General features: G+C 39.3%; 1 protein-coding gene across 4 annotated transcripts in view; it reads left to right on the forward strand.

Annotated features, from left to right (window-relative positions):
* Positions 1 to 26735, forward strand: part of SCAPER (S-phase cyclin A associated protein in the ER) — a 392992-nt gene that overhangs the window by 343960 nt on the left and 22297 nt on the right. For all 4 annotated transcript variants that reach the window (XM_033920795.1, XM_033920797.1, XM_033920796.1 and 1 more), the window contains 2 exons: positions 18261 to 18452; positions 25662 to 25713. In XM_033920795.1, the coding sequence (XP_033776686.1) occupies positions 18261 to 18452; positions 25662 to 25713 (244 nt within the window). The remainder of the gene's footprint in view (positions 1 to 18260; positions 18453 to 25661; positions 25714 to 26735) is intronic.

Below are 26735 nucleotides of genomic sequence, written 5' to 3' on the forward strand. Positions count from 1 at the left end.
GCTTTTGGATAAATCTAGCCCAGCGTTCTTGTAATGGGAGATTATTGAATGTATCATTCTTGGAAAAGATCTTTCAATGAGAGTGCTCTCTTAGGCTTCTGCAGCTGGCATCATGATTGTTGCTGTTGTCCGGGTCTTGCCGTGTCTGGGTAGGTAGAACCAACATGTCAGCCATCATGCTATGGCTTTTGTCAGGGTATGAGAGTGTTCTAAACAGAAGTTCTTCTAAACAAAATGCAATAAGAGTTCTTACTTGTTTATGTATGTGTTTTATTCATTTTGATACTAAATATTCAGCTTTTATGTTACTTTCTCAAAAAGTCTTCTACTCATGAAAGTAATAAAATATTTTGCCAAGACATTGGTTTTGACTTGTTGAAATATATGTGTTAAGAGCATGAAATTGTTACCAACGTAATCGTTAGATTGCTTTGCCTTCGTTACTCAAAGCTAAATCATACTGGCTTCTGTCTACATCAGTATGTTAGTTCTTGTTTACTATTTGGCGCACAGCTTATGTTTACAAGGCAGGGAATTACAACCTCATATTTTGGTTTAACACTGGGCATCTGTTTTGCATAAAAGTGTTTCATGGATGAGAGAGTTCTTGAGTTGCCTCCATTTAGTCTATTAACCATGAAACAAGTCCCACATTACCAAAGACAAATTCTTAAGGGATAACTCTGTAATAAAGGTAATGTCTCAGTCTTTGATGAGGGTCAATCAGGTGTTTGCTGTAGAATTATAGTTTCTAATTAAAATGTTTTTAATTAAAAATAGCCTCTATTTTATGCCTCCCATTCCTGTTTCAAAGTTGAAGTTGTTTAATTATTCTAATGAACATAACTAGGTATGCTGTCAACTATCTACTTCATTTGCATTTTATATTGGATAATTGAATGAGTTGTTAATTAAATTAACAAGAGTGGCAGATTTGGTAACTTTACATTGCTGTATTGGGAATAAGAATCTTTGCATATTCATTTCAGTTAGTGCTTGGAAAAGTCTATGCATATTCAAGTCTTCAGGCTTCCACTTTAATCATGTACCCAAAGGAGGCAAACGCCATTGTCTTGTTCTGCCTACATCAAACCGTATGCCAGTTTTGTAGATTTTACAACACATAATTTCTGGAAAGGTCTTTTACAAAGGCCCTGAAATTGTCTTTTATTTCTAGTCAGAGCTCTTTTAAAAATTAAGATTGTGTGGCTATTAATACAAATTTAGATTTTCCCTTCTGAAATTGAAATGCATTTAAGACTTCTCCTTTTTACAAAATTCCTGCTATTAGTTTAATTTTTTTTTTTTTTAATCAGTTCTGGCATTTTTGGGAGATTATTTAACCAAGATTCGGTGGCTCTGTTTCTTCAAGAAGGCATGGAATAACCACAGAGAATCTTGAATAATGAAAAGGTGAAGGTCCAGCTAGTGGTAATGTTTATCTGCCCTCATGAGTCTCGTGACTGTCTTCTGCTGATTAGGAAGATCTTTCTTGGAAAGCACTGTGGACTTGTGCATGTGTAGTAGTTTCCCTCCAACCACTCAGTTTGCTACTCCTTGAGTTTTGGTACTAGGGACCTGGATTGGCCACAGTGAGAACAGGCTACTGGGCTTGATGGACCATTGGTCTGACCCAGTAAGGCTATTCTTATGTTCTTATGACTAACCCCGCCCAAGCTCCGCTTTCTTTTTGTAGTATCCAGATTATGGAATGCCATAAGTTCATTTCTTTGAGCCAAGCTATCCTTCACTAAATCTAAGATTCTTTTGATAGCACTTTTTTTTTTTCATCTTTCTTAGATAATTCTACATGACATTCATTGCTCTGGTTGGACCTGTCTATTGACACAACATTCTGCCTTTCTATGTAGTCACTATTTTCATGTTTTGTACCTTGGTTTAAATGTATACTTTGCCACTGTAACATTGGAGTTCTTATTTTTATCTTTTAATGTTTTTATTTTTTTAATTTATTCATTTATATTGTAAACATTTGTGATTCATGCTTTAAATATGGCTGTATATCAAATTTTTAATAAACATAAGCATTTTGAATATTGACCCTCCTTAGATATGTATTTTCAAGATAATTAAGGTTATTTGAGGGTCTAAAAGTTGGTATTTATTGATTTATCATGACACAAGTACTATTGCTGGTACCTTTTCTGACAAATTAATTAGGGAGGTAGCCTAATGATTAGAGCTGCGGGCTGAGAACTAGTGAAGCCCAGTTCAAATCCTACGTCAACTCTTTGTAACCATGGGCAACTTAGACTGTGAGCCCTTCAGGAATAGAGGAATGCCTACTGTCCTTGAATGTAACTTGTCTTCAGCTACAACTGAAAAAAGCATGAACCAAGTCCAAACAAATAAATAAAAGTTTGAATGATTTAGGAATCAAAATTTTGGAAAAGGCATAAAAACAGCAAAAGGTATAAAACAAGCTGGTGGAGGTGAGAGGTCTTTTATCGGTATTTAGCTGTTAAATTCTACAAACAGAAACCTTAATTATATCACATCCATATAGCATCTCCAAGTCAGAAAAAGAAAATACAGAAAACTTTGCAGTGCATTTGAACAATTCATTACGTTTGGAGATCTGTTCTTGTGTTCCACTTTTGGCTTGTGTTCAGATTAAGGCAATTCATTAATATTTCACATAGCTATTATCTAACAACAAAGCATGAACTGCATTCTTGTTAATGACATTTTTTTTTGTACAATAAGAAAGTCATGTCATGCATGTAAAGGTTGAATGCTGTGTATTGTAGTTAAACAAATGAACACAATTTGTGATACCAAACAGTAGTAATTTCAGGTTTAGGTTTATTTAAAAATTTGATATACCGCCTTATCAAAATTCAAAGTGGTTTTACATAATATAAAAACAAAGAATAAAGAGGGCATAAGTTAAAAACAAATTACAATTATTATTACAGACAATCAAACGCACAGACAAACATTAACATACCGATACAAAATAGAAAAGGGCAGAAATACATTTGTATAATGAAAAAGAGAGGGAGAAGGATCAAAACATTTTATTTAGTTATTTCAAAGATTGTGGGGAAAAGAAGTTCTATTGGTGGCTGATGTTTTTTTGAAATAAAGTGTTGAAAAAATTTGTTGTAGTGAAAAGATTCTAGATCACGATCAACCAGTAGATCGCAAAGGCAACACGAGTCGATCACGTTGCCTTTGAGATCTTGTTCTTCCTGCCTCCCCGAGCAAGGCCAGGTGCGTACAAACGCTGGACCCTCAAGCCTTCACCTCTGACGTCAATTCTGACATCGGAGAGGAAGTTCTGGGCCAGCCAATCGCTGCCTGGCTGGCCTGGAACTTCCTCTCCAACGTCAGAATTGATGTCGGAGGTGAAGGCTTGTGGATCCGGCACTTGTACGCGCCAGACCTGGCTCGGGGAAGTAGGGAGAAATCGGCGTGGGGGCAGGGAGAAAGAAAGAAAGACAGGCAGGCAGGGGGGAGAGAGAAAGACAGAAATAAAGAGGGGGCAGGGGGAGAGAGACAGAAAGAAAGAAAGGCAGAAAGAAAGAAATATTGGCTTTACAGAAGAAGGAAGTGCAACCAGAGACTCATGAAATTACCAGACAAAAAGGTAGGAAAAATAATTTTATTTTCAATTTAGTGATCAAAATGTGTCCATTTTGAGAATTTATATCTGCTGTCTATATTTTGCATTATGGCCCCCTTGTACTAAACCACGATAGTGTTTTTGTGCACAGGGAGCCTATGAGTGTCGGGAGCTGTGAGGGGCATTCAGCCCAGCTTCCTGTGCTAAAAACTGCTATCGCCGTTTAGTAAAAGGGGAGGGGGTATATTTGTCTATTTTTTTTATAGTTGTTACTGATGTGACATTGCACATTTTAAAGTCAACTGCCTTGACTTCTGAAAAAAAAACCCGAATACAAATAATAATTAACATTTTCTCTGCGTACAGTGTACTTTGTGTTTTTTAAAATTTTATTGTTGGTAGATCATTTTGACTTGGTCATTTTAAAAGTAGCTCACAAGCCAAAGTTCTAGATCATACCTGTAAGATCCTGTTTTCCGTGCTTTAGGCTGTAAGTTTAATGAGCACAGAAGATAGAGATGAAATTTACATCACTGTTGATGGCTGGGTTGTTAAGGCCAAAAGAGGATGGTTTTTTGAAGTCCAAGGTTTCGTGTTCTGTCAATTATTGTCTCCTGCAGTGAGATTACCTCACCCTATCACACCTATATCTCACTAACCTCGTGTCTAAAACCATAAATAGAGCATTAAGGATTTGAAGAGGAGGCTGACCTTCAGACCAGTGTATAGAGCTGCTCATAAGTCTTTGAATGGTGTTTCCAGAGCACATACTTTCTAGTTTTTACTTAAGCTGCCACAAAATGCTTTTAGGTTTGATGTAGATCCCATTCTCCACATGGTAGACCCTGCTGTACCTCTTAAGAAAATGTTTTGTTCAACAGTAAACATAAGACTTTAAACAATAATGTGGCAAGATGTGGCCACATTACTCTTGTTATTATAACAGGCAGAATATGAGATCTTTTTTCTACTGGAAGAATAACATCCCTAAACAAAAAAATGACTTTTGTAGAATAGTTTATTTTTACATGTGGATGAGGTAGCCAGTTGGTGTTGACAGAGAAAGCGTGTGAAAGATATCCATGTGGTATCCTTTCGGTTTATAAGGAAATATATGCTGCATTAAAATATGATCATACTTTCCATGTTCGTCTATTTTCTACCATATTTTCTCTTTCTTTATCATTTTCTTTCATCTTCTAGCTCATACTTCGAGACTCACTTAAAATCTCTAACTGGTAAATAAACGCATACGGTTATGCTGAGTCAAACCAACAGTACGTTAAGCTCAGCTTCTCATCTCCTAACAGTGGCCAATCCAAGTCACAAGAAAATATCCATCAAAACTCGAAAGACAGATTCATTCTTCATCAACAAGCGGAATTACATCAGGCATACAAGCACTGGAAGGGAATCGTGCTGTTGGAGCTCTGAACTTACCCCCCCATCCCCTCCCCCCCACACATACACACACTTTTTTAAATAAAACTGTAGTACGGTTTTTAGCACCGGCTGCGGTGGTAACAGTTTTGATGCTCATAGGAATTCTATGATCATTGGAGCTGTTACTGCCACTAAAAACTGTGCTACGGTTGTAAAGGAGGGGGGGGAGGTTTAGTGTAAAGTATTGGGTGTGCATGACCCTTCCCACACGGTAGTCTCCTCCGATTGGCCAGATGCCAAAGGCGATGGGTGTGACTTTTGGTATCTGATCAATCTGAGTCTTACAGGTGCAAATCAACTGTAGCCCCAAATGAGTAAGGACGCTGAAATAGAGCTCCTTTATGAACCCTTGAAAAAGCCCTTTTAGGCGAAACAGGTCCCATCAGGGCATGCTAGAAATACTGCATTAAAAGGATAAGTAAAAGAAAAATTTGTGCGGTTGTTTTGGTTTTTATTTTTGAAAAGTAACAAAAAGAAAAACATCAGTTAACAAATAAGCTACATCTTAAGAAAGGAGGCAATTAGAGGAGCCATAGCTGAATATTCACACATTTCTTGTGTACTGTTATAAATGACTTTGAAGGCCCTCTTGCCATCCTTTAATTGAACCCTAACAAGTGGGGTGTGTTGCGTTGTGTGCATGACCCTTCCCACACAGTGGTCTCCGATTGGCCAGATGCCAAAGGTGATGGGCGTGGCTTTTGGTATTTGACCAATCTGAGTCTTAAGCCACTCCCAGTGCATCCCAGATTGCACTAGGAAGGAGGCCTAAGATTCCGGTTGGCCCAGCTGCCTAAGACCCCCCTATGAGACTATATTTTGAATGTTTATATTTGATTCTATTTGTTGTGCTTTGCCAAGAGTGCTTAGATACAAGCAAATATGTATGCATACACAATTTCACAAGCTCAGGCATTAATAATATTCCAAAGGAGGACGCAACTAAAAATTCCTTAGATCACATCTGAACAAATAGTAAAGACTGAGAGCACAAAATTATCTCTTACTATGTTTAAAAAAATGATGGTAGCAAGTGGTGCATTTACAGGTTTCCAGTTACTTCATGGACTTTGTATGATCATTGGTATCAAATGCCACTAACACATCAAGTAAATGAAAACAGAAGGAATTTGAGACAGTGTAACAAAAGATTATTAGGGATTCTAAACACTGCTGTGCTATGCCTGGAGCTAACTCCAGAAAGAAAAACTTCAAATAGATAATTTTGAGATAAAGGAACTGATCCATGATCCCACACCTTGAACAAGAACAGGAGGTTATATGTAAAGTAGAAATCAGTCATTCACTTTAGACTCTATTCCTCAGAATGCTAATACCTTATAACACCTGAAGGATTTCTCAAAGAGACCTTTAGTCCATGGGTTGATAAAAACACACTTCTTCAACCATCATTTAGCCATTATATTTGAGAGAAAATGATGGATCAAAATTTTGATAGAAGCTGTTATGCAGAAAGTGATTATGATCTCCTTGAAAATTTACATTGTTTATCAGAAATCTAATCACCTCAGTCTTTAAACAGCAGATGGAGATAAAGCTCATCTTCCATAGCAGTAATTCAAATTTATAATTCAGATTCATCTAATTCCAAAAGGGTGTGAATTCAAGAATATAATATCCATAGTGGGGTCAGATCATAGATCCATCAAGCTCAATATCCTCTTCCAACAGTAGGTAATCAAACTCATTAATAACTGGCAGGATCCCCCAAAAAGTAGAAAGATTCCAGTGACAGTGGATTTTCTCAAGTCTACCTTAAAACTGTGTGAACTTTTCCTCCAAGAACAGGTCCAACATTATTTTAACCCACAGGAGTAGAAGGCCAGTTTCAATATAATCAAATAATGTGAATGATGAATCATTTTAAAAATGTATAACATTCATAAATATTTATCAAGCACTTTACTTCCTCGAAGGTGGATTCTTCAGTGGCGCAGGTCACCAAACGCACATCTCTCCCCAGCAATGGGAGGGGTGATCCTGAATGATGTCCAGGACCGATGTGTGCATTTCATCCTTAAGCATCTCTTTTATTCGGCCACAGCTGGTGTTAAAGCGACATTGGCTCGGGCATGTCAGTCCAAACTGACATGGTGGTGCTTCGGCAGTGGTCTGGTGATTCATCTTCTAAAGCAGCATTGAGACGGTTGCCCTTCAAGGGTCTGCTCCTGTTCGGCCAGGGTCTGGATGACCTTGTGGCTAGTGTTCAGAATCGTAAATCCAAGGTATTGCCTGGTAGCAGGTCCTGCCCTTCTAGGAGTTCTGGGCATTCAAATTTTCAAACCTTCTTGTCAGTACTCATGTCCTTCCATGGGACAACGGTTCTTTATGTCTTCCAGATCGCACTTTGTCGGCCGGCAGCTTCCACTAAGAAAAAGTTCTGATGCCAGGCCAATATCTCCTTCGCGCATTGGGGTGGGGGGCAATTGTCGCCCTTTCTGTTGGAGTGGAAGGTCATCACCTCTGACTGCTGGGTTCCGGAGGTTCTCAGAGATGGCTACAGATTTGAGTTTCTCTGTCCTCTAACTGCATATTTTCTGGATTCCTCTGTGGGCCACCCCGAGAAGGTGGTTTGGATGGAGGCCACAGGCCACAGAATGTTGGATATTGCAGCCATCGAACCCATACCGGAGCAAGACTCTGGCTCTGGGAGATACTCGATATACTTAATTGTTCCAAAGAAAGGATCTGATAATTGGCCTTCAAGGCAGTCAATGCAGCACTGAAAGTCCCTCGCTTCCACATGGAGACGGTGCGCTCAGTGATAGCATCAGTGGTGTTGGGGAAGTTTCTAGCCTCCCTGGATCTGAGGGAGGTGTATCTCCACATTCCCATTTTCCTGGACCACCAGAAGTATATGCTGTTCCATGTTCTGGGGCAACATTTCCAATTTGTGGCACTGCCCTTTGGATTGGTTGCGGCACCCCGGACCTTCACCAAAGTGATTGTAGTGGTGGTGGTGGGGCACCTCCGCATCTTGGGTGTCCTGGTTCAGCCATATCTGGACGACTGGTTGATCAGAGCTCCATTGCTATTCGAGGGCTGCCTTTGTCTTAAAAGAGCAACGCAGGAGCGCGACCTTTGCCTGGTCCTGCAAAGGTTGCGCTCATGCGATGCTCTTCTAAGACAATGGCAGCCATCCATGAGACTACTAATAAAGTTACCGGGGGGGGCTGCGGGCGGCTTTAGGCTTTGGGCAGATGCAGGTGGCTGCGGGCTTCCCAGCACCAGACCACCAGATGCACCTACATGTAGAGGAAAAACCAAGAAAAAAAACATTCTGAACCAAAAATTTTTTTTTCTTCGTTTTTCCTCTTCTAAGGTGGGTGTGTCTTATGGTCCAGAGTGTCTTATGGCCCGCAAAAGACGGTAACCTATTTTAATGAATCCCCCCTACCCCTTCCCCCAAATGAAAGCATACCTCTACTGCCATACATCATTGCTTCCAACCTCCAGTGCTGGATCTGCAAACAAGTGGAAGGCGACAGAGGGTAGTGATCAATGGAGATTATTCTGAAGAAGAGGATATTACTAGTGGTGTGCTTCAAGGTTCAGATTTTGGGCCTGTTCTTTTTAACATTTTTGTAAGTGATATTGCTGAAGAGCTGACTGGTAAGATTTGCCTCTTTGTCAATGATACCAAAATCTACAATAGAGTAGATATCCCTGATGGTGTGAAAAACATGAGGAAGGACTTAGTGATGCTTGAGGAATGATCTGAAATTTGGCAATTAAGATTTAATGCTAAGAAATACAAAGTCATGCATTTGGGCTGCAGAAAACGGAGAGAACAGTACAGTTTAGGAGTTGAAGAATTTTTCTGCACAAAAGAAGAGTGGACTTGAGTGTGATACTATGTGATGATCTTAAGGTGTCCAAATAGGTTGAAAAGGTGACAGTGAAAGCTAGAAGGATGCTAGGGTGCATAGGGAGAGGTATGGCCAGTAGGTGAGACCTCAATTAAAATATTGTATACAATTCTGGAGACCACACCTTCAAAAAATATAAACAGGATGGAGTTGGTCCAGAGGAAGGCAACTAAAATGGTCATTGGTCTATGTCATAAGGCATATGGGGACAGACATAAAAATCTCAGTAAGTATACTTTGAGGGATAGGTGGGAGAGGGGAGATATGATAGAGACGTTTAAATACCTATGTTGCATAAGGGACATAGAATGAGGTTACGAGGTGATTGGCTCAGAAGTAATCTAAGGAAATACTTTTTTACAGAAAGGGTGATAGATGCGTGGAATAGTCTCCTGGTAGAGATGATGGAGACAAATACTGTGTCTGAATTCAAGAAAGTGTGGGACAGGCACATGGGATCTCTTATGGAGAGGAGGAGATAGTGGATGCTGTGGATGGGCAGACTGGATGGGCCATTTGGCCTTTATCTGCCATCATGTTTCTTATGTTTCCATCAAAACTTGTTGAGAAAGATCAGCACAACAATCTCATGAAGTTTAAAAATGATGACATATTAAGCCTATCTCATGAGAAACAAGTTACTGGAGCTCTGCTCCGGACAGCGCCAACTAAATGTAAACCCTTTAAATACTGTTTTCATGTCGAAATGAGGCTCTGAGAAGTTCATCATGATAAATGTTCAAAAAGAATTTGCAACATTCTTTGCTTTAGAAGTCAGAGCCCTGCCAATGTCAGAATAAGCAAAAGATCTTGACCTTCTAAGAGAAGAACCTGAGTGGTGACATATTCCCCTGATTAAATGCTGACAGTATGGGATTTGTTTATACATGAGCAAAGAATTATGCAGATCTGACTCTGAACAACTTTGAAGGGCTAATATAAAGAATTATTTGTTGTATTCAGTTATATAGTCTGTCAAAATGATAAAGGGGTAATTTACTATCAGTTAGTAAACAACCCCCAAAGTTATTTATTGTTTGGTGGAGTATAGGACTATGAGGACACACGTTCTACAATCTATAAATACAACATTTAAAAAATTAAATTAGTCTTGGTAATTATTCACAGGGTAGCCGTTACTGACTAAATAGTATATAGCGTTTAACAGCATAAAGTATCTCCTTCATATGAGCATCAGAAAGTGGCAGGTATTGTCCTATTAGGCCTATTCCATTAGCTTTAAAGGCTTTTCATTCTCATCTCTCCTGGGAGATTGAGGTCTGAATAGGGATTACATTGGACCAAAGGTACCTAGCCAAGTAGAAGAGATTATTTTGATGCTTCACTTAACAAGGAATGCAGCATGTTTATAAAGATGTATTTCTTTGGTGTTATCTCAATCTTCTAATAATAACTAATTGGTTTTGTGTGTGGTATCTGAAGAAACTGCCACAATAACATCTAAGATCTAAAATGTACTTCTTATAGATCATGAGAGAGTATTTCATCCAGGTAAAGTGCTGCTTTTAAAAACAACTCTTATTTATGTATTTTAGTAAATCTGTTACCAGCTAATTCTCAATGTAGCCCATAACAGGTCACATAATATAAAAATGTCTTAATGTAAAGAATGTTTTTTTGTTGGTTTTTATTATGTATGTTTGCTATGGTATCCCATTTAGGTTTAAACAGGCTATAAGTTTTAAAATAAATAATTAAATAGATCCACTCGCATACATCATGGCATAAAGCACCTTATCTTAATTTTTTAATGCATCCAAAAGTCTTTTTATTTAATGTATTTTCCCTTCATACTCACAAGTGAATCTGTTACTTTTTTTTACCTAGGCATTATCATTAAGTTGTGCAGCATTATAGCAACATTCTTTGTGAACCTCCCAAATAACACCTACCTAAGAGGTCTTTTTACTAAGCTGTGATAAAATTTGACCTTAGTGTGCCCTTAGGTGGGTCTTTCCCAAACGCTGAGGCCATTTTTACTGCAGCCTATTTTCTAGGCTGTAAGGACCTGATTCTATAAACGGCGCCTAACTCCTAAGCATAGGCATCAGAATAGGGGGAGCCACAAGTGCCCAGGCACCCCAAAAAAATCCATCTCCCCACCGACATAGCCGCCACCACCATGGTGGCAAAACAGGGAAAGAAAGACCATGGGGCTGCATGGTGCCCTAGAAAAAGAAGTGATGTCAGAGGTGGGTGGGACCGGCAGCTGGGAGTAGGAACCATGTGGACCCGTGGTCTTTTTTTCTTTGTTTTGCCACCGCTGCTACTGTTCTCCTGACTAGCAGCAGCAGCGGTGGAGGTATTGAGTTGGTGGGGGAAAGAAAGGGTACAGCAACTGGATTAGGGGGACATATGCTAGATGGGGGAAGGAAAGGGGATGGATGAGGGAGTGAGGGGGTGGAAGCTGAACTGGGGGAAGAAAGGGGAAAGAAGCTGGATGGGAGAAGAGAAAAGAGGCAGATGCTGGATGGAAGGGAGAGATAGGAGATAGAAGGGCGAGAGGGGCAGACACTGGATGTGGGAGAGGGTGAGAGGAGGCAGATTATGGATAGAAGGGGGAGATGGGGACATACTCTGGATGAAAGGGGGCAAATTCCAAGAAGAAGAGGCAGCTACTCTATGTGGAGATTTGAAGAGGGGGCAGATGCTGGATGGAAGGGGAAGAAGAGCAGATGCTGAAAGGGGGGGAGAGAGGAGGCAGATGCTGGATGGAAGAGGGAGAGGGGGACAGACATTGGATGTGGGGGGAGAGAGGAGGCAGACACTGGATGGAAGGGGGAGGTAGGGATAGATGCTGGATGGAAGGGTGAGTCTGGGAAATAAGAGGAAGTGAAATAGGAGAACCAGATGGCAAGCTATTAGCTAGATACATTAAAAATAAAAAAAAGGGGGGGGGGTGAAATTTTTAGTGACCTATTGTGACAGCTCTTGAAATCCAGATGCTTATTAACATCTGTTGGCTTTCTATACAAATCACTGTGAAACTCCATTTTCCAAAATAATATGTACAACTAGGTATGGGATCTGAGTTTTACTTGAAAATATCTGGAATCTTAAATTCTGATCAAAACTATTCAAGCATCCATAAAATTCTTCTAATGCTGCTGTGCTTCCTTTCCAAATCAAAAGTATGTTGTCTATATGCCTTCTCCACAAAACAATGTTACCTCTCCATGGTGATGTCTCAAAAAATCTTTCCTTTTTTTGTTGGTAAAAAGTCTCTTCAAAACATAAAATATTCCTCTTTAATGCAGTGGACGCCAATTCTACCACAAATTCTACTAGGACACATGGGTGCGGAGGTGTCTCCAGCAGTGCTTCTCTGATCACACTGATGGCTTCATCCTGAGGAATATTGGCTTCATCCTGAGGAATATTGGTATAAAGCTCAGTGTGACCAGTGTGATCTCTCCTTCAACATGCAGGTCCTTCAGAGTATTGATCAAGTCAGCTGAATCCCTAACGTAGGAGGGAATGCTAGGGACAAGTGGTCTCAAGAATTTGTTCACAAAAATAGATAATGGTTCCAAGATTATTCAAAGATTTGTGGATCTTGAGAAGAATATAGATGATAGGGATGATTTGACTCCTAACTTTCAAAAAGTCTATTTCTCGTGTTGTAAGGAAACCTCCACTCTCTGCAATTTGAATCAAAGATACAATTTCTTTCTGAATGTCCTTTGTGGGTCTCCCTGGAGCTTGGAATAAAATGTCATCCTCAAGTTGCCTGCTGATCTCCCTTCTATAGTTTCATCCATCACTACCACCATACCACCCTTATCCGCCAGCTTGATGATAATCACTGTGGCTTAACTTAATATTTTTATCACTTCATTCTGTGTTTTGGTGATGATGTAGAACATTTTCTTCTTCTTACATTCCAGTTGGGAGAGATCCTTGAGTACTAATTGCTCGTATGTATGTATGATGCAACCATATTGGGCACATCTTTGTTTTCCTCTACAATGGATCTAATGAACCCGCTGCTTTCCTCTTTTCTCACACAGATATACATGCTGTGCAGAGGAGTAGCCTAAAGGTTACAGCAATGGATTGAGAATCAAGGGACCCAGTTTCAACTTCAAGGGACCCAGTTTGTAACTTATATTTTTAATTGTGAGCCCTCCAGGAACAGAAAATACCTACTGTACCTGAATGTACCACTTCAGTCTTGCAGATGTAGAGTGGGTATTCTTCTGTGCCTGGAAGGCTTACAGTTATAAAAAATAAGAGAGAGATGAAGTGGGATTTGAACCCAAGTCCCATAGGTCTCAGTTCAGTACATATCTAAAGAGTTAGGCTACTCTTTAGATATGTATGGTGCTCTCTTAAGAATGTCTTTATTTCGTGAAACTGTCATAAACCATGGTATCCCTTACCAGCTTCACATTCATGGGAGAAGGAGGGAGACAGCAACCTCTGGGGATTTAATGAGGTATTGTGCCTTAATCCCTGCAGTGCATAGCTGCTCAATCAGAGCACCTTTCTATAATCGGGATGTGCCAGATACCAGGTCTAAATAACAAGGTCCATCTTTTTAAACATGGCTGTCCCTTATCCTTCTGTGATCCGAGTTGGACATCCATATTTTGAGCCCTCTGTAGTCCTGCACAAAACGTGCCCAGACCGCACCCCCTTGCCATATTTATTTATTTATATATTTCGATTTCCATCCCATCCTCCCAGAAGCTCAGAACGGGTTATAAAAAATAACATTCATAGTAAATTAAACATTCAACAGTAAGTCAAGGACATAACTGGACATGAGACATAGGGCTCCTTTTACAAAGGTGCGCTAGCGGTTTTAGCACGCGCTAGCCACTACCACCTCCTTTTAAGCAGACAGTAGTTTTTCGGCCAGCACACGCTAATCTTGTGTGTGCGCTAAAAATGTGCACCTTCGTAAAAGGAGCCCATAGTGTACATAAGAGGAGTGATATAATGAGGTGTCTGCTGGCGTACCGCAGTGTTAGACATCCATTTCCTGCCTTTGTAAAATCAGGATTTGGACATCTATACAATATGAATGTATAAATGCCAGTTTTCAGACATCCAAAACAAGAATAAAGCTTCTAAAAGAACCACCATAGTATCACTAAAGGAAGAGAGAGACCTATTGTTTTGTTTTGCTTCATTCTAATGTAGTGTACTTTATTTCATTTAGAATGTGTTAATTTGTCACACTGCTTTGTTTAGCATGTCCTTAAACAGAACAAAATCAAATGAAGCAAAAAAAAATTTTTTAAACCCTAAATTTCAATTTCCCCCTCCACACCCCTAACAAAAAGTAACTGTACTCGGTGGCAAAAATAGGACCACACAAGCGCTCCAGTGCTCAAAGGCATTACTACTTTTATTGAAGACATTTCTATTTCTCCAATAAATGTTGCAATGCTTAACAGCACTTGCTTTCTTGTGTGGTCCAGTGTTTTTTTTGCCAGTGAGGACAGTTACTTTTGTGATACTGATTAAATTGAAGCTAGTCATTGTACTGAATGCCCCCAGAAGTTGCAAGAGTGAAAACCTTAATGAGCCATCCCTTAGTTGTTTATGTAGAGTGACAGGACAGCATTTTGTAATATAGGATCAGATATGCTCTTTGAAGAACAAGAAACAGCAGTACATGTGTTCCTCCACCTGATGCATTCTGAATGTATCATGTACTAATTATTATTTTAAAAAGTTGTGTTTAAAGATGATGTGAATAGTTATGGTACTGTATATCAGTAGTTCTTAAACCTGTCCTGGGGGCCCCCCAGCCAATCGGGTTTTCAAGATATCCCTAATGAATATGTATGACTGAGATTTGCCTATAAAGTAGGTAGTAGGCATACAAATGTCTCTCATGCATATTCATTTGGGATATCTTGAAACCTGACTGGCTGGGGTCCCCCAGGACAGGTTTAAGAGCCATTGCTGTACAATCACGGAGATAAGGCAAATATCTCAGCACTGTAATGGGCAGGTTTATTTGCTTCATCTGACAACAGTAGCAATCATAAATAGATTAACTGTATGAAAATATTCTGGCTATAATGAGCCTGTGCATTTTAAATATAGTTTAGATATGTCATTGCAAACCACTTAGCTATTTTTTGATGATAGGCAGCATATCAAGAACCCACAGTTGCTATGTAGCAGAAACCCATAAGAAATCCTTAGCTTATTGCAGAATAGTTAGCTGAAGATCTGTAGAGCTTTTTAGCTTCCTCTCAATTATAAGACATTCTCAAACTTGTCTTATTTAAAGCACATTTAACTAAAGAGACTCCTGTCTCTGGGTACCAGCAGTATGATGGTAATGGTGATGCATATTGTCTTGATAATAAGATGACAGAACATTTTCTCATAAATGCCAAAATTAAAGCAGGGCATCTCTCTAGCACTCTGTAGTGCCACATGTTTGTTTTCTAAAATTCTTCATGGATTTTGGAGCACTAAGAATTATCTATCAGCTTTTTCTGATGAGCTTTCCAAGTCTTTGTGGCTATTGAACTAAAATATGCAAAGTATTACTATGTTGATCTTGTACTTAAACCAAAATGCATTATCATCAGAGAGTGTGTTCTTAACATATTCTTAAAAGTACTTGGAAATCTAGTTAAATCCCTGTAATTTATGTTCTTGTAGTCACAACTGCTTCATTCTTTCCTTCTGGTTTGAATTTGAATGCAGTCTTGTCTGGGTGTGTACCTGTAAAATCCTGTTTTTCCAATTACAATGTACAGTTGTGACCTGAGCTTTCGGCATTCTGCTAACTTTAGAGGAGCAGCTTCTTATGTTAAAAAAGCTAACCGTGGGTCCAACAGCTCTTTCAAATTGTGATTCTCTTAAGGAAAATTCCCCGAAGCAGATAAGGTATTTGAGTATTCATTGGCTGATCTCATTGCTTTTGATTTTCAGGTGCTTGTGGAACTGTGCGATTCCTAGAATTCCTTTACGTTTCATCTCATTCTCTGTAGTAGTCACAAGATAAATTAAAGTGGATCTGGGTTGGTATCTTTGGACCAAAGATCATTGCTAAACAATTAATGGTCACCTTTTGGCCTGAAGTTATGGTGAACACTACCCAGCATACCATCTTTTAAGATTTTTTTGACAATGATTTTTAATGCAGTTGCTGTGTATATTCCCCATTAGAATTAGAATTTTATTATATTCACTTAGTAGTTCTTTAATGCAAATGTTTGTTTTCTCACTAGTATTTTAGAAGCAAGTGGATACCCTCAATTCTTGAATTAAAAGATAGTATGCAGGGGAAAAAAATGATCATAGAAGGTTTTTATATGAAATTGTTCAAGGGCTCCTTTTACAAAGGCGCGCTAGCGTTTTTGGCGTGCTCAAATGCTGCACGCGCTAGCCGCTACCGCCTCCTTTTAAGCAGGTGGTAATTTTTCGGCTAGCGTGCGCTAATCTTGTGCGTGCGCTAAAAACGCTAGCGCACCTTAGTAAAAGGAGCCCTAAATATCAGAAGTGCCAAATATTATTGTTTAGTTTTCTGCTGCAAAACTCTAAATCCAAAAGAAAATAATTCATCTAATTTGCATTTGTTTTACTCACTTTTCCATAAGGAAACCAAAAAAGTGAACTGCCGTTGATGCAAATTCAGGCTTCTTATAAAAATTGCCCAGTTCTCATAAACATAATTATGTCGGCAGAGACCTTTTTTTACCTAAACCAGGAGGATTGTATAACGTATTCACGCTGCATGAACAAAAGATTCTAACACGTCTCCCTCACTTTGCAATAGAATTATGAATTGGTGCATTACGAAGGAACATATTTTAAATATTTGTATGAAGTTTAATTAAAGTAATAACTTTTTGTCTCTTTTTTTAATATATATACTTCTAAAATGTGTCTAGATTACTTAAAATTACTAAAAAATATTTGGAATATGCTTACATAACTATAAAAATGCCACGTGTGGCTTGAAATACAGTTGCCAGTCTTCTTTCAGGCATTATGAATTGTAATACTTGTGCGTGGTGGAGGGTAATTTTATAAGAGATACTATTTAATAAAGATGTCTTTATAAAATACTAGCAAAGAACATACCTTGAATAAAGGCACGGGACCTTGATTCTATAAACAGCACCTAGCAACGCATTCAGCGCAGTTGTCAATTAACCGCTAGGCATCTTTTATAGAATCGCACCTAGCAGCGCCTAACTCGACTTACGCATCATATTAGGCCAGGGTTTTCCTAACACTGATGCCTAAGTTATTCCACACCCATTCTCTGCCACAACCATGCCCACTTTTCAGGTGTCTTGATACGGGCGTTGCTAGGCACCTCACCGAATTCTGCATGGAACTCAAGTTAATTGTTTTTTAATTTGCTTTTAAAGGCATTTTCAGTTAGCCAATTAATTAATTTTGAGTTCCACGTGGAACTTAACTGGGCACCACCAATCTAGCCTCTAGCAACACCTAGCCTAGGTGCCATTTATAGAATCAGGGCCAGTGTAAATAAAGGTGCTTACTTGACACAAGTATGAAAGTAGATTAAGGCATTTCATAATATATATATCAGTGGGCTATGTTCATGTACCATCTAAACCCTATCCCTGTGCACGTCCACTGTCAAAGTACTTTGCACCAGTTGGTATTTTTCATTATTCGGAATGAGATGATGTCTTCTGAGCACTCTTCATACGTTTTAGTGGGGACTTTGCATTTGCAGTCTTCAACGAAAGCAACAAGGTACTATCGTCATATCAATTAAAGGAGACTTTGATCTAGCACAGGTTAAGAAAGAAAGGGATACACCTATCGGCTGGCGATAACGAACCATGGCCCATGTCGGGTCAATAAAAGTGCTTGACATCCCCTTTCTTGTGGCATTGAGTCAATTGAGTATTTTATAGGATGTCATTCACACGTGTCACATACATTCAAGAATGACCTTCTAAAATGACTTCCATATTGTTGTGCTCTATCTTTAACAAAGTAGATATTATGCAAAAAATGTTTACTGCAGTAGGAGTAGGTACTTTTCTCTATAGAAATATACTGGAGGAAGATGCATTTGTGAAGAAGAGTATTTCAACAAAAGAAGCATGTTTTGGTTAACAAGGAGCATATTTTAAATATTTACATGAAGTTTATTTAAAGCAATAACTTTTTGTCTCTTTTTTGGGGTACTAGATTACTTAAATTACTAAAAATATTTGGAACATGCTAACTATAAAAATGCCGCTTGTGGCTTGAAATACAGTTGTCAGTCTTCTTGCAGGCATTGTCATCAAAGAAATGATTGTCTATGGTGAACCAGCACAGTTTTAATATGAGACTTCTTTCCTTATTTTCAGGTTATCGTACAGTCTGGCAGGCACCCCACTGTGCTTCAGAAGCTCTGTCAGCTGCCTTTCCAGTATTTCAGTGATTCTCGTCTGATCAAAGTGCTCTTCCCCACTCTGATTGCAGCCTGTTACAATAACCCTCAGAACAAGGTTATTCTGGAGCAGGAGATGAGCTGTGTGTTGCTCGCCACCTTCATTCAGGTAGAAGATTATTATTCTCAGCAGACATGGGGAAGGCTAGGTTTAGCTGGGAAGATTTGCCTCCAGTTCCTCTTTTTATAGCTCTGAAATCATTCCAGAGAAAGCAGGTAAGCATAAGAAGCCTTTCAAAACTTGAGACTGTTTCTGTAAAGCAGGTACAATTGCAGGGATCTCAAAGTCCCTCCTTGAGGGCCGCAATCCAGTCGGGTTTTCAGGATTCCCCTAATGAGATCTATGTGCATGCACTGCTTTCAATGTATATTCATTGGGGAAATCCTGAAAACTCGTCGGGATTGCGGCTCTCAAGGAGGGACTTTGAGATCCCTGAATTAGAGGATGTAAACAAAACCAGGGTTACAGCCTTCTTCCAGCAGTTGATTCTGGGATTGTGAAATTTAGACTATATGCTGCTGTTCTTCAAATAGGTAACATATTTTATTATATACCAATATAAATCATGGTTGCGTGCAGATTGTATGTAGATTCATATTATCAATTTTTGTATTTGAGGGGGTGCTGAAAAGTTCTCAGCCCAACCAAGAAGAGAATGACATGGATATGGTTCAATCAGTGATCTGGAACAATTTAAAAAACATAGGGCTCCTTTTACTAAGGTGCGTTAGGGCCTTTGCTAAATTGCCCTGTGTGCTAGACCTTAATGCCAGCATTGAGCTAGCGTTATTCTAGAAGCGTACCGAGCGGTAATTTTGTGTGTGCGCTAAAAACGCTATCACAGCTTAGTAAATTGGCTCTTAACAAAATAAGATCTCACTCTTTTCAGCTACAGTGGCAAAATTACGCTCAGAATTTAGGAAGTTGGTTGGTTGAGCAGAGACCTTTTCAGCAGCCCCTCGTATGTAATTGTCAGAAGTATAAACAAAGGTCCAAGGTTTTCAGTAAAGTTATGCAAAAATTCTGAGGCAATACGTTCCTGGAATTTCAATAAATAATAGAAAAGAAAGAAGCAAAGTTTTACTGAAATGTCAAAGTCTGCTTTTTAATGTGTTTGAAAAAGATTTCATATATATCTGTGGTAAATTTAGTTAGTTTAGCCTCTGACCGTACAGAAGTATCATTGCTGTCGACAGAAAGCCTGGATATGCAATGCCATACCATGTCCAAGCACCAGCATTGAATGTCCGCTTATACAAAGTCAGATACCTGGATAAAGCTAGGACTGCATTTTATGTGGCCCTGTTTATCTGGTTAAGTGCTGAATATTGGCACTTAACCGGATAAATGCCGACTCTGCTTCCAGAATACATTCAGAGGCGGTATTCAGTTAAATGCAACTAAATATACCTGGTTAACTCTGCACAAGCAATTTAAATGGTCAGGAGCCTCTCCTAGCCGAGTCAGTCGCTTTGAATATCGACCCAATAATTTTAGATTGAAATATGTGCTACGTATTAGTCTTAAGCTTGTTAAACATTTACATATATGTAACAAATAGGAATCTAGTTTTATGACATTGTCCAGTTATCTGATTGTTGAAAAGGAGGCAATAAATTGTGGCCCCCTTTTATCAAGCTGTGGTAGAGCGTTTTAGCGTGGGTTGGCGAGGTAAATGCTCTGACACTCATAGGAATTGAATGAGCATCATAGCATTTACCTCACCAGCCCGCACTAAAACACGGTGTCAGGTCAAAAGCGCGCCGGGACAAAGGCGCACTCTGACAATTGAGCGCAGCGCGAAGGCGCACGCCACTCTAAATTACTGTTTTTAGGGCTCCGACGGGGGGGCGTGGGGGGGAACCCCCCCCCCGCTTTACTTAATAGGCATTGCGCCGCGTTGTGGGGGCGGTGTGGGGGGTTGTAACCCCCCACATTTTACTGAAAACTTAACTTTTTCCCTGTTTTTTAGGGAAAAAGTTCAGTTTACAGTAAAATGTGGAGGGTTACAACCCCCCAAACCTCCCATAACGCCGGCACGATGTCTATTAAGTAAACTGGGGGGGTTCCCCAACAAAACCCCCCGTTGGAGCCCCTAAAAACTGTAATTTTGTGCGGCGCGCCTCCATGCTGCGCTCAATTGTCGGCACACGCTTTTGTCTTTTGCGCCGTTGTCTATGAACCCTAAAACACTCTTCCTCAGCTTGATAAAAGGGGGTCTGTATTTTTAATCTTTATTCTGTGTTTGCACGTCATCACTGGCTTTGCAATTTTAATGATCTTGGTTTTATGAGAAAGCTAAAGAATTCTCCTAAGGCTAAAATAATAATCTTAGATTCTTCCACCATTTCAAAAGAAATGGAATATATCAAATTGATGTCAGGATTTGAAAAACAGGAGAGTGAGTCTGTTAGTGACAGAATACAGAATATCACAGAGAAATACCAAGGTGTTTAATCTTACAAAGCCCTGAGCTAGTAGACCACTATACATAAATTTTAATTTATAGGCATTTATAAATATTTTCCAATTAAGTAACTGACTCAAAAATGTGAAGACTTAGGGTGAATTTATCAATGTGTTAAGATGGGTTATTTGAAAAGGACTTTTCTACAGCTGAAGCCAAAAGTTTTAGCTGTGTGGGCTACTTTCTTTTTGCAATTTCCCAGCAGATCACATATAAGGAAACTAGATATATCTTTTTGGATCCTTTACATTTGGAAAATTTCCTTAAGAATAAAGTGATTTCATGATACTGTACTGATCTCTATAGAGGAGGAGAATGTGGCGTAGTGGTTAGAGCTACAGCCTCAGCAATCCCCACACTGCTCCTTGTGATCCTGGGTGAGTCGCTTAATCTTCCAGTGGCCAAGATACATTAGATAGAATGTGAGCCCACCGGGACAGATAGGGAAAATGCTTGAGTACCTGATTTGTAACCCATTCTGAGCTCCTTTGGGAGGACGGGCTAAAAAAATCAAATAAATAAATAAATGCTTTAGTGTTGTTATATTTCTCAATTTGAGGTTAGTATAGAGCAGTGTCTCTCAAACTGTCTGCCCTGAAGAGATTCCAGAATTTTACTTTATTTTTAAAAATTCCCTTAAGTATACACCAGAATAGATGACATGTACCTCGCATACGTAAGAGTCTGTCAACGTGTGCGTTAAGGATACCACCCAAACACGCATCATTCTTTGACATAATTGGTCCTTGAAAACTAATAGCAAGTAATTTTATGCAGTAGTTATCCTAATCTGAGCAGCAAAACAAATCAAGGCTTTGTTACCGTTTGGATCTTCTTATCTTTGCAAACTTGGATTTACAGCTCTGACAGAAATTAAATTTAAAAAGAAAAGAACTGCAAATGGTGGATGATGAAATGCGGGTTTGATTGTCAACTATCGAGCCACGTTTTGAGTTCATTTGCATTCAAAAACAAGCTCGTCCATCGTATTGATTAGCAAGTCTATTCTATCTACTTTAGTATCACAGTTGTTACAATTACCCATACATAGCTTAAAGAACTTTAAATAAATAAATCTCAAATTTAATATTTTATTGATTTTGCTATTTTATCATTTCGATTATAATGTGCCACAAAAACCTTTACTCTGTTTAGTGTGCTAGAGCGAAAAAAAAAAAAAGTTTGAGAGGCACTGAGGGTTCATAAAATTAATGGCTTATAAGTCACTTGTTTCTGTTTAGATATTGGCCCTGATTCTATAAGAGATGCCTACATTTAAGCACACCTAGCCAATCTAAGCACCTAACTTATTTTTTAATTGGTGCTGTTAATTGAATAGCAGCATTAAAAAACCATTTCAAAAAATTAATTTGGGGGTATACGCCTAACTCGGTAGGTGCCAATATAGGTGTCTACATCTAGGCACTTATCCAAAAAGTAAGCATGATTAGGGTCAGAGTATGTGCGTGCATTGAGTTAGGCACCAGTATTTGAGGCCAAGAAAATCCTAGCCTAATATATCGGCACCTAAGCTTCTGACGCCTAAAACTGACGCCTACCAGCACCTAACTTGAGTTAGACGCTGATAGTTGCAATTCTATAAACAGTGCCTAACTTTGAATGACGTGCATTAGGTTTCACTTCCCTAGGTACATACAATTTAGATGCCGTTTATAGAATCAGGCCCATTATGTTTATTGTAGTTTCAAAATTGTTTTTGGATTAAGGGGCTTCCACATAAAGCAGACTTGATGCTTTGCAGTGATGAAGAAATTATTATTTTGGTTTTATTTCTTGCATTTTCTTTTTAAATTTTTTTTATATAATCATGATAATTATTAATTTAAAAAAGATGGGTTATTTTACCACAAGTCATGCTATTTTAGCACAAGATCTCCTCAAATAAAATGGTCCCCTGTACTAAAATAGCATGACTTGTGGTAAAATAACTCCGAGAAAACAGGATATACCTCCTTCCCGAATCGTGGAAGGGAAGAAAACAAACCAAGAAGGTGACTGGTTGGTGCTCGATCTCCTTTATTAGATAATATGACACTGACTCGACACGATTGTGTTTCGGCCCAAAAGGTCCTGCCTCAGGAGTCGGATTACTTGAACTGAGGAGAGAGAATTACTTGATGGTGCACAGTCTTGTGAAAATTTTCTTCTAGTCTTTAAAAAGACTCTTTTTATTTGCCTGATTGCAAAAGAAGGATGATATTATTGACAACAGTTGTTCAAGAATGTTTTTGCCAGCTTTATGACCCGCACAAAGTATTGTAGGCAGAGCTGTAAAAACCTTTTTGCAGTTCTGCCTACAATACTGGCATCCCTCCTGCCAGTCAACTTAAACATAGAAACATAGAAAGTGACGGCAGAAAAGGGCCAAGGCCCATCAAGTTTTCCCACTCTATTGACCCACCCCCCTAGCTACCCTTTGAGAGATCGCACTCTGATGACCCATCCCCTCTTAGAGATCTGACATGAGCATCCCATCTGTTCTAAAAATCTGGCACGCTGCTGGCCTCGATCACCTGTACCGGAAGCTTATTCCAATTGTCAACCATTATTTCGGTGAAGAAGTATTTCCTGATGTCGCCATGAAACTTTCCGCCCTTGTGGCGGGAAGAAAATATCATCCCTTGTGGAGAAAGAAAATATCATCTTCTACCTCGATTAGACCAGTGATATACTTAAACGTCTCAATCATGTCTCCCCTCGCTCTACGTTCTTCGAGAGAGTATAGCCGCAATTTGTTCAGCCTTTCTTCGTACGAGAGATCCTTGAGCCCTGAGACCAACCTGGTAGCCATTCGCTGAACCGACTCAACTCTCAGCACATCCTTACTGCAATGAGGCCTCCAGAATTGTACACAGTACTCCTGATGAGGCCTCACCATGGTTCTGTACAATGGCATTATGACATCGTGTTTCCGACTAACAAAGCTTCTCCGGATACAACCCAGCATTTGCCTTGCCTTGGATGAAGCCTTCTCCACTTGATTTGGAGTTTTCATATCTTCACTAATGATCACCCCCAGATCCCGTTCTGCTGTTGTCCTTGCCAAGGTCTCTCCATTCAATGTGTATGTTCTGCATGGATTATTGTTGCCAAGGTGCATGACCTTGCATTTTTTAGCATTGAAGCTCAGCTGCCAGGTCGAGGACCAATGTTCCAGTAAAAGCAGATCCTGCGTCATACTGTCTCGCAAATTGCTGTTACTTACAATGTTACATAGTTTGGTGTCATCGGCGAACAATGTTTTTATACCTTGAAGCCCCTGGGTCAGGTCTCTTATGAATATGTTGAAAAGGATCGGGCCCAAAACTGAGCCCTGCGGCACTCCACTGGTCACCTCCGACGTTCTAGAGAGGGTACCATTAACCACCACCCTCTGAAGTCTACCACTTAGCCAATCATTGACCCATGCGGTTAATGTTTCACCTAATCCCATTGATTTCATCTTGCTCAGTAACCTGCGATGGGGGACGCTATCAAAAGCTTTACTGAAGTCCAAGTACACGAAGTCCAGGCACTCTCCTGGAGTTCGCTGCCACTCAGCTGATCTCTAAAGTTATCATTTTTGTATGTGTAAAAATATCTGTAATCTGTTAGTAGTAAAGCCATTGGGATTATGTTACTCTTTTCATATGCTATATTTTTGTTCCAGATGAGTTTTATGGGCCCTGTTTTAAAACCAGTTGATACCACATTAACTGCTCATTCAGAGCCGCGATTTGTGATATTTTTGCAATTAGCACGTGATAAACTGGTTGTTAAGTGCTTAGCATGGGTAGAGAGTGGGTGTGGCAGCATTTGGCAGTTAATGTGCACCAACTACCTAATGCAGAATTAAAGCAGGACCATTTACAACCTCCTTAATAGGAGGCACTAAACCCTGCTGAGACATAGGCACTGCAAAACGCAATGCATAGTGTCTGCCAATCTTCAGTTAGGTGCCATTTATAGAATCATGCCTAATGGTGTCTAAAATAGACTTAGATGCTGGAAGATGCCCTATTTATGCCAGGGTTCGCTTGGCTTAAATAGCAGCGTCGACTCACAAAACATGCCCAAGATCCACCCACAACCTTTCCTTAACCATGCCCACTTTCTGGTAGGTGCCTTGGGCTAGGCGCGTACCCGAAAGCAGTAGGCGCCTACCAAATTAGGCATCTACCACCCAATTAATTTTAATTTAAACTAATTATAAAGCACTGATTGCCAATTATTGGTGCCAATTAAGCTTATGAATTAATAGTTAGCCACCGAGATTGGCTAGCCGTGCTAATCTAGGAACCAAACTTTAGCCATCTTTGATAGAATCAGCATATAAGTGTTTTTCTGTTAATCAGTAGCAGGTACTGTATAAACTGCAATAAAAAATAATGCTATGTTAAATCTGCAGCTATCCCATATGGCCCCTAGTCCTGGAGAAAATATTTCTTTACTCAACATATAATTAAACTCTGGAATTCTTTGCAGGAGAATGTGGTGAAATCAGTGTAGCAGGGTTTAAAAAAGGGTTGGATAATTTCCTAAAAGAGGCATCCATAGGCCATTAATGAGATGACTTGGGGAAAACCACTGCTTATTCCTAGGATAAGCAGCATAAAATCTGTTTTACTTCTTGGGATCTTGCCATGTACCTGTGACCTGGGTTGGCTACTGTTGGAAACAGGCTTGATGGACCTTCGATCTATCCTAGTATGGCATTTCTTATGTTCTTATGTTTAGTAAAAAGAGCCCTTTAAATTGTGGTCATATTTTTCTTGATTTCATATTGTGTTCTTATATTTCTTCTCATTATAAGAATAACTATTTACAGATTGCTTTTCCTTTTTTTGTAGGATTTTTCCCAGAATTCTATTAAAACAGATAATAAGTCTTCCCAGCAACGAGGTATGTTACCTATTTAATGGAAAGTATAATTCCAATGGTATTCAGTTGGTCTATGAATTATACTCAGAATTTTGTTTTTGAGTACATATTTTGAGAATTTTAGTTAATTTGACAGTCCTAAAACAGGGTCAGAGCAGATTAGAAATTCATAGCACAGAAATGCAAATTCCCCCCTATATTGTGTATAAACTTGTACAGCCTGTGTGCATATGAATTTATCTGCTGTTTGAAAACATGTTCCAAGGGTGAAATGGGCAGAGGTTTGTATTTGTGCACATACTTTAGAAAATTCAAGCATCTTCATGTAATTTGATCTAGAAATATTTTAAGAGTACAATCCAAATAGCTATAATTGTAAGCTCATATTTTTTCTGGAATAATTTTCAAAGTGGAGGTTTGCCTTGAAAATCTGTGAAAGTTTATACAGGAAAAAAGTATGCATGTTTTTCATGCCACTACATATTACAAAATTACCTCTTTAACTGGCTGCCTAACCTGTGTGATGGATATATGCATAAATTATGTCTGTTTTACAAAGAGAAAGTATGTGCGTAATTACTAGTATAAAATTATGCACTAGAAAGTAGCCATACACATTTACTCCTGCTTTGATGTTTGTGCAAATGTCCTAGCAAAAACCCAATCAAGTACTTCACAAAATATCCCTCAAAATAGTACTTGAGAAAGGTTGAGGTCCCCTGGAGATATATACCACATATTCAACAAATCACTACTACTTAATAAATAAGTGTGTGTGTGTGTGTGCTAAAGTCGAGCCTCACCAATCAGGAGCTGTGTGTCAAAGCACCTCCTGATTGGTGAGACCCGGCTTTAGTACAGGAAGAGGCGATCGGAGCATACCGTGAGTGATTTCCTTCACTCGCCGGCACTCCGATTGCCCTCTCCTGCTAAAAAACGTATTCGCGGTTTTTCAACTTTCGCGGGGGTTCCTGGAACGGGACCCCTGCGAATATCGGGGAGTACTGTACTCAAGGTGAGGTCGCACCATGGAGCAATATAGA

The sequence above is a fragment of the Geotrypetes seraphini genome, chromosome 14 (genome assembly GCF_902459505.1).
Source record: "Geotrypetes seraphini chromosome 14, aGeoSer1.1, whole genome shotgun sequence".
In the NCBI taxonomy this organism is placed as follows: domain Eukaryota; kingdom Metazoa; phylum Chordata; class Amphibia; order Gymnophiona; family Dermophiidae; genus Geotrypetes; species Geotrypetes seraphini.